The sequence below is a fragment of the Seriola lalandi genome, unplaced genomic scaffold (genome assembly GCF_002814215.2).
Source record: "Seriola lalandi dorsalis isolate HSWRI2012SDOR001 ecotype SW California unplaced genomic scaffold, Sedor1 jcf7180002054885, whole genome shotgun sequence".
NCBI classification, from domain to species: Eukaryota; Metazoa; Chordata; class Actinopteri; order Carangiformes; family Carangidae; genus Seriola; species Seriola lalandi.
In genome coordinates, this window is record NW_019525437.1 from 3,739,806 (window position 1) to 3,748,702 (window position 8,897).

General features: G+C 43.7%; 1 protein-coding gene across 1 annotated transcript; it reads right to left on the reverse strand.

Annotated features, from left to right (window-relative positions):
- Positions 1–2,465: 2,465 nt before the first annotated feature.
- Positions 2,466–6,601, reverse strand: foxf2b (forkhead box F2b). The gene is made up of 2 exons (XM_023428783.2): positions 5,110–6,601; positions 2,466–3,234 (listed from the first exon to the last, which is right to left on the reverse strand). Exons 1-2 carry the CDS (start codon positions 6,083–6,085, stop codon positions 3,062–3,064), a joined length of 1,149 nt encoding a protein of 382 aa, XP_023284551.1. The 5' UTR covers positions 6,086–6,601; the 3' UTR covers positions 2,466–3,061.
- Between the last annotated feature and the right edge of the window lie 2,296 nt (positions 6,602–8,897).

The following is an 8,897-nucleotide window of genomic DNA, read 5'->3' on the forward strand; positions in this document are numbered from 1 at the left end:
TCATCATGGAGGGAAATTAAAAAAGGACTTTGTTGTCTAGTCAAAGATATTCTTCTGTTTGACATGTGACTGCTGATGCACTTCTTCCCTCACTCTCCATTACCAGTCCCATATGACATTTGTTGTGCCCCCAAAGTGTTCAAAGCACCAGAGGGAGGCCACTTCAGTGAGACCAGCATGATTCAGTCAGTCCCTCGCCCACTGTGTTTTCCTGACACTGATCCTGGATCTGAAGCTTGCTTACAAGCAGTGCACAACAAATGATGTTGTGTGGAGATCTGTGGTACGATTTGCTGCCACGTCTTTTCTTTTTTCTCTGCATCACAACATGAGAATATATCACATGTGAAGTGTCGTTGAACATATGGCTTTTTGTATAGTTCACATGTGAAAACTTTAACGTGTTTCTAATGCTCTTAAAGCTCCACAGAAAAGCTTTCAAATCTATTGTGTGGTTCAAAGTACAAATAAATACTGAGGTAACAGATATTAAACATGTCAGTGAGCGTTTAAACCAGAAATAGTAACTCCACAGAGCATTTAAAGAAACTCTGATGATGTAAGTGGCCTGATAAGGAGACGCTGCTGCCAAGTCCTATCTGCATACGTGTTATTCATGAGTGATGCTGCATTTGATTCACGACCAAACGCCATGTAGACAAAAACTGGGGCAGCAGCGCAAGTGCAGCCGCCCAAGTCTGCTTTCTGTTTGTGTGATGAGGCAGCTCTCTCTCTCGGAGTCCGATCTGTTTACCACACTCTAAAAATACCTCGTTGTTGCATTTCCACAGACGCAGGCCCTGTCGTTTCATCTGTTTATACGGCGTCTTCAAATGCTGGCAGTCCTGGATGTCCACATGGAAAGGAGCAGCCTCGGGATGCAAAAGACTTTCAGCTGTGTTAGACAGGCCTGACGCGGCTGCAGAACATGCTAAACGTGGAAATGCTCAAACTCAGAAACATGTGATATATTACATGACCTCCTTATTACAAAATCCTTTTACACTGTCATCAACCTCTCATAGGACGTTCAAAGGAAGTGCTTCAGTGATCGGCCTGTGTGGTTCTGAGCTTTGTGCACTGCTTTGTTTGTGCCACCGACCAAAAAGAAAAAAACATGTGCGGCAGTAATCCTGTTTCTTCATAAGCCTGAAACGCCACAGTTGTGGAAAGTAACTGAGAACATAAACAAAAGTTTACTTGAAAATTTCTGTGTTTTGTTACTTTATACTTCTACGCTATATTGTGCTTTTTTCTCCACTACTTGTGTTACTTTGCAGATTGAAATTTCTCATAAAAAAAACAAGAGCATCTTATAAAATACAAATCTTAATCCTTAGATTAAACTCCACTTCAATGATATAAACATTAAAATGCTGTTTTACATGTTAATCAATCATTAATGACAATCTAGTTATATGATTTACAGTATATCATAATATAAGACTAACAGGGCTTTGCTTTAATTTTTTATCCTTTAAGTTCAATTTCCTGATGATACTTGTGTATCTTTATTTGGCTTCAAAACATTTGACTATAGTTGTATTGCTGTTTTACTTAAGCAAAGGATCTATATACGTCTTGCATCACTGCAACAGCCCCATTATAATCACAACTGCATACTAAAACAAAAAACCACAGAAATTATATAGACTATAGACTTGGAAGATAAAATGTTTCTTCAACTGTAAAATAAGATCCACAGCAACCGTTTTGGAGGAAGCCATAAGCTGCACACTCGGTTGTCATACTGTAAATGTGCCTTTGTTAAGGAATGTGATTAATTCTAGAGAATAATACTAATTCAAAACCCGATCATCAGTGGCAGAAGAATAATTATTCAGATCCTTTACTAAAGTAGAAGTAGTAATAATGCAATTTACAAATACTCCATAACAAGTAAAAGTCTCACGTAAGGAAAAGTGCAGAAGTATTAACAACAAAATGTACTTAAAAAATGAAAGTGTTCATTATGCAACAGGATGGCCCCTGTCAGTGTTACACTGTTATATATTATTTCATTATAATTACTGATGCAATGTTGCAGTGTTGCGAGTGAGTAAGTTGAATGAGTCTATAAACTGTTGGGTATTTTAATATACTATAGCCTACTATAATCATGCTTTAAAAGTACAAACTGATTATAGGTTTTGTATATTAAATCTTAATATGCAAATAAACTCCAGCTGTTGGACAAATGCAGCAGAGTTCAAGTATAAAGTAGCAGAAAATGGAAAAAGGCAAATAAAGCACACGTTTCCCCCAAATGAGTAAATGTGCAGTTGTTTTCCACCTCTGCTGACCGTAGTGGAAATGTGTAAACAGCCCGATAGCACTAATGAAAATGTAACTGTAACATGTGTTTCTGCTGTATTCAAAGCTGAGCATCACCTCCTTCCACTGCCAATGAAACAAGTTTCCCACAAAAACAGGTATGAAGTTGCATGAAAGGACAGAAGTCTGACTGTAGCCTAAAATATATATCAGCTTTATTGAAACCTTTTACAAGACAAAAAAAAAAAGTAAAGGATTATACAATAAGTGCAAGGTTTGTCGGCAGTTCATGTTAGCCTAAAGCGTCGTGTGTGTAGTTACTCTAATAGGATAGAACATAGTTACATAGGATACAATTTGTCTGCACGTGTTACAAGAGCAAACACATTAAAAGTCGTGTTTCTGAAACTTATTTTGAAGGAGGAAAACGCTTCAGGGTTCATATAGGCAAAGTGGTTTCTTTAAAAGGCCTCTGGGGTGTGTGTGTGTGTGTGCGTGTGTGTGTGTGTGTGTGTGTGTGTGTGTGTGGGGGGGGTTTTCTTCATTCATTTCCTTCAATGCATAGTTTTCTCAAGTCCAAAAAAAAAAAAAAAACAACAAAAAAAAAACTTTGGCTGCATGGAGGAGGCAAACACAAATACATCCTGGTATGAATCCTCCGAAATTAAAAAAGATTAAAAATAAAAGAAGGAAAAATAAAAAAAATTCTTTGTTCTGATGTGATGTGACGGACCTGCAGTCTCACTGTGGCCGTCGTCGAGTTTGAAGTCCACAGTGAGATCAGAGCTCACATCACGCAGGGTTTGATGTCCTGACACACGCTCTGGGGATGGTGATGGTGGTGATGGTGATAGTAGGATCCGCCAGCCGAGGGGTGGAAGGAGGAGATGCCGTTAAAGTTCAACACAAAATCTTTCCTGTCGCACACCGAGGAGTGGCTCTGATAACGCGGAATCCCCACTGCAGGAGAACAGAGACAGAGACATTAACACTCATCACACTTTATCATTCGTCCAGTATATTTTTTTAGAACCTTAAACTGAGTTTTTATTTATTATTCCGCACAAAAACAACGCAGGAGGTTTGTTTTGACCAGAAATGAATGTTTTTACACGTAAAATATTTTCAAAATAAAATATAAAATAGCCTTATTTGTTCATAACCTGATTTCACTTCCGCTCATTATCACAATCTTTGGCTTGGTGAATAAGAAATATAAGGCAATCCATTATAATACTGTCATGTAAGTTTTAAAATCAGGCCTTGTTTTGATAAATTTATAATTATTTATAAAACTATAAAGATCCTTTAACTGCCTCACACCTTTACGGATTTATTTACAGTTGAAATCTGGTATTTCTTTACATAAGAGAAGAAATACGTTTTTTTTTATTTTGAATAATAATAGTTATTATTTGCTTCTATAAACCTCCCACTAGGTGACAGCGCAATATTTCCCCCGTTAATTTGTATTTTAAAAGACAGAGCACCTTCCTTTAGCTGTTTTTAAAACCATTTAAATGCTTTTATTTTTACAGATGAATATATCCTGAATATTAATCATTTGTATATGAGTTATTTTTCCATTGTTAGAGGATTAAATCACACTGAGTGTGCGTCATTTTGTGTCAGTGAGTGAGCCTCTCTTTCCAGAAACAGAAAAATAAATGTGGAGGCTGCGGCTTCGTCAAGGTCATAAGGACTCCAGATGTGACTGTGTTTTTCAGGGGAAGACAGCAGGCTTTATCCTCCTCCGGGCCACAGCTCGCTGCCCTGAGCCCGTTCTCACAGACAGACAGACAGACTGACTGACTGACAGTCGTGTTCCTGCACCGACCCTGCGCTGTAACAGTCCAGCGCCGCGTTTATCCTCCGTACAGGCTCAATTAAGACGCTGCGTAAAGTTTAACAAGGCCTTCAGTCTCCTGCGGATACGCAGCGGTTGAGGTTGAAATCCTCCGCCGGTGTGGTCCGACCTGCGCAGTCTTTGTTTAGTTAACCTCTGGGACCCATTGGGCTCCAGCATGGGTTTGCTCGCCTCGGTGAAATCCCCAGACTTTAGTAAAGCCTCAGTGTGTTGTGATAAAGTAAATGAGCGTGAACCGGGAGGTGAATTAAGAACGCGATCACACAATAGCTGTTTTCTCTTAATCTGTTCATTTGGCAAAACAACAACAACAACAAAAAAATCCAGATCCAAATGTGAGTTTTGGAATCCTGCAACCAGGGCATTGCATGGTCACATATTACTTATAGCAGCTCCTACAGTTGCTTGGCTTAAAAATCATTTTAAAACTAAAGCTGTTTTCCTGGATAACCTTAGCTGTGCATGGTCTTGGGTGGCCTTTATAATCCAATAAACATTCAATGCAATTTCAGCATTAAACAGAATTAATTAATCAGCCAGTAAATTATTTTCTAACCCACAAATGTTCAGGTTACTGAACTTTTAAAGAGGGGGAAATATATAATTGAAGTTATTAGCATCAAATTTAAAATGTACTTTTGCAAGTCGCCAAGCAGGAATTTATAAACTCTATTTTGTCATGATTTACTATTGCAAATAAGTATTGCAATCCTAATTTTAAATATGAGTTATTAGTAGTGAAATATAAGATTCATAATTTGATTTTCAGATTTTCAAACATCTGATTATCGTCGCAGGCCTGAGCTGCAGATTGAAATCAATGATTTGGATCCTGCACTTTAGGCCTGTCTGAAGGTGGACACACTCTGATGGTTATTATCATGTGTTTTTATTTATTCATTTTTTTATTTGTACTCTCAGGTGTATCACATGTGGTTCATCGTGAGCGGTGGACGGGTGTGTGGTACCTGATATGTCGGTGGAGTGGCTGTCCCTGCCGTTCTGGTGAAGATAACTCTGCTCCAGGGAGTAAGGCGACATGCCGGAGTGTAAACCGGAGGATGCGGGGCTGCTGGAGGCTAGAGGCTGCTGCTTGATGTATGGGGACCCGCCGGAGGACGCCCAGTGTGCGGATGTACTGGCGTACGGGGAGTGGCCGTCCAGCGCGCTGGCCATGGCTGGAGAGGACGGTACGGGGCTGCTGCTGCTGTCCGGTCCGTATTCCCCGTTAGGCGGCACGGGACAGCTCGCCATGTACGTGGAGCCGGGGCTCGGGGACATGTGGGGTACGTGGTGGCCGCCGCTGAGCCCCTCGTACCCCCCGGCCATTGAATTGCTCATCATGTCCAAGTTGTAGCTGTTGCTGTGACAGGCGAGGGTCGCGGATGGAGCCTGGAAATCAAAACTCTGCGGGAGAATGGATGTGCCGAAGCCTATCCCGTTCATCATCCGGTACATGGGCTTCAGGGCTTGACATTTTCTTCTGAAGCCTCTGGGTCTGCGACGAAATGAGCCCTCCTCGAACATGAACTCGCTGCCCGGGTCGATGGTCCAGTAGTGGCCTTTCCCCGGCCTGCCCAGCCCTTTGGGCAGCTTGATGAAGCACTCGTTGAGCGAAAGATTATGTCGCACTGAGTTCTTCCAGCCCTGATATGAGCCCCTGAAGAAAGGGAAGCGAGCCTGGAGAAACTGGTAGATCTCACTGAGTGTCAGTCGTTTGGTGGGGGAGCTCTGAATGGCCATAACGATGAGAGCAATGTAGGAGTACGGCGGCTTTTCCGGTCGCCTTAAACCGGAGCTCGTCTTTTTTCCTTTGACGGCGGTGGACGAACTTTCTGTGGCGGCTTGTGGGCTCAGCATGGCGGGGTGCAGGACGCCGGACGCCGGGCTGGATCTCAGAGGAGGCGGAGGGTCCAGCTGCTGCTGAGGGGTCTCGGTCGTCATGTCTGACGTACGACTGGCGTAGAGAGGAGAGAGGGAGGGAGAAAAGCCGAGCTGCGAGATGTCTGAGAAGAGAAATATGTCGACCCAGTGGATCAGTGTCCCTGTAAGTGAGCGTTACACCGCCAGTGGTCCTCACAATCCCAGCGCAAAATGGACTGGAGACAGATTTCAATCTGTCTCCAGTTACGCACGACTCTCCCGTTACGCACGGTGCTCCCTTGACGCATGAAGAAACGCACGGCGGGTACGCACTGACAGAGAGAGGAAGAGGAAGAGAGAGTGGGGGGAGCTGGTTATTCACTGGAGACTGAGTGTCCAGGGCTTCAGCTCGCCACGGGAGCTCCACCGGGTATCAGAGCGGCGGTAAGTGGTGCTGTGTGGTGCGCCGGGTGGCCATCGATCGCCTGAACAATCTCTCAAGTGGAGGAAACGCGAAAACCCCGCGACTTATTGCGCGCAACAGTCCAGCCAAACAAAGCGCGACCACCTATCATTTCACAAATCTTTCTTCCCTCTGAGAGAGCCCCCCCCCCTTCTCCTCATCCGCACTTTGCGCCTGCAAATCTCTCTGAAATCAGTGACGAACAGAGCCCCCCCCCCCCTCTCTTGCCAAATCTGGCCCGAGTCCACTTGCAGTTCTCAGCAGCGTTAAACACCCACTACGCTCCCCTCTCCTTGTGTCCTCTCTTCCCCTCCCACTCCCTCTCTCCAAGTTCGGACGACACGCAATTAAGCCATCTATCAAACCTCCCCCAGACATCCCAATCAACAGCGCCACACGCCACAAGTTAAAAACGAGCTTTTTCCCCCTCTATATGTCTGAAGCTGTGATTTCAGGCCGACGTGCCGCAGATCATACATTTTCCTGACACGAGTAAACCACCACAATATGTGCAAAAGGTCCAGCTTGCAATTGAAACCATGACGCTCAAAACATTCACACAGGCCTGCATGATATCTGCTGCAGATATTACCCAAACGCATCGCGGTCAAGCAATGAAAAACGCATCATCTTGTATTATTTGTATTATTTTGCTCATAATTTCCTCCCAAACGGCTCCAGAGGATAACAAAAACAAACTGTCCGCGGTGCCGGGCTTGGCCGAGGACTGTGAGAGATGGAGAGGTGGTGGTCTTTACCGTGCGTGTGTAAGCGGGGGGTTGCGCTGAGTAAATGACTTTGACATGAGTGGAAGCAGGCTTTTTCCATCAAGCCCGGCCCTGGATACCACACACAGCGCGCCAGTGTCAGCTTACCGCCCCGGGCCAGAGCCGGTCCCATGGGCCCCACGTTCATTAGAGAGAGAAAAGCGAAATTAGGCGAGCGGGCGTCGACAGTTTCCTCCCCTATGGAGACATCACACACAGATTTGTCCAACATGATGGAGTTATATATCCCATAGAGATAATATCAACATCCGTGCTGCGATGGAGCGGAGATCATTGGGATTTGAAGAACAAAAAAAGAGCAAGGGAACTTTTTGGTTGTGCCATTCTTGCATCTGTATTATTTTTAGTCATGCATCGTTAATATTTTATCATTTTTTTGGTTGATTTCACTGTGTCCTCTGCCGAGCAAAAATATAAACAACAACACAATCAGATTTTTAAAAATTCATATTTTTACATTGTATTTCACAGTCTCAAACCTGTGTGTCCGCGCACGTGTTTGTCGTCACTGCCTCTTTTTTTTTTTTTTTTTTTTAAAGTTTAGATATAGCCCGGAGGATTTTCCAAACAATAAGCAGCAACAATAACCTTTGCACTTTTTGCACAACAAAGGATGTGCGGATAAAATCATTTTCCACCATGACACACAAGAGCAGAGAGTTTTTGGAGGAGCTTAACGGGGCCCAGAAATTTCCTGCGACATCAAAACTCATGACCCCCGCCGAGATTCAGGATGCCCCGGCCCGCAGAGGGAATCTTTGTTCTGGGAGCTCTTTGAAGACGGCACGCCGGCCGCGGCTGCTTTTACGCACCGAGATTATACGAGCTCCTAATTTAGCCCCTTTTGGAAATATCAAGCGATCCGCGGCCGCCACGAAAAGCTCTTCAGAGGGGTGTTTGATAGAGGAGCTTGTCTTTGGAATGGAGTCACGGCTGGAGGCCCATATGAGCCTATCGCCGACATAATAAGGCCTTCTGTTTGTTTTCATGTTTAGGCTGAGATTATTGTTTATCCCCATAAAATATTAGATAGATTAGGTTTTGAGAAAATGTTTGTCGGCCCTGCCTGACCTCAGGTAACCTGTTTCAGGCCTTTTGAAATAAAATGGCCGTGGCCTAAATTATAGTATATATCAATATGGTAGATAAAATACTAGCCTAGAAAAATATTGTTAATCCTTTATTTCTATTATTTATTCCCAAAAGTATCATCAACAAATATTGAGAAACAAGTTTTCTCCCAAATGATGTCAATAAAAAATACTTATTTTGTTCCATATTTTTTTAATCGTCATTATGTATTGAGTAGGTCTGGAATAAACAAAAAACATGAACTACAACATTAACAAACAGCGAGTTCAGGTCCTTGTAACGGTAATCTAATATTCTCCTGGCTGCTCCGCCTGTGCTTCCTGTGGCGGTGCCGGGAGCTTTGGAGCTGCCTCTCCGGGACTCTGGGGAGGTCAGGCGCGGTTCAGTCTGCCGGAGTGACAGACTGTTTGGACTTCCTAACATTGTGCCTGCCTTAGAGCTTGGTTTCATAACAGTGTGGGCCTTGTTCGTATAGACAGACAGCGGCCTGAGTTCCTCCTGCAGGCTGCTGCTGCTGCTGCTGCACGGTGCCCGCGGACTGTGGTGGTAG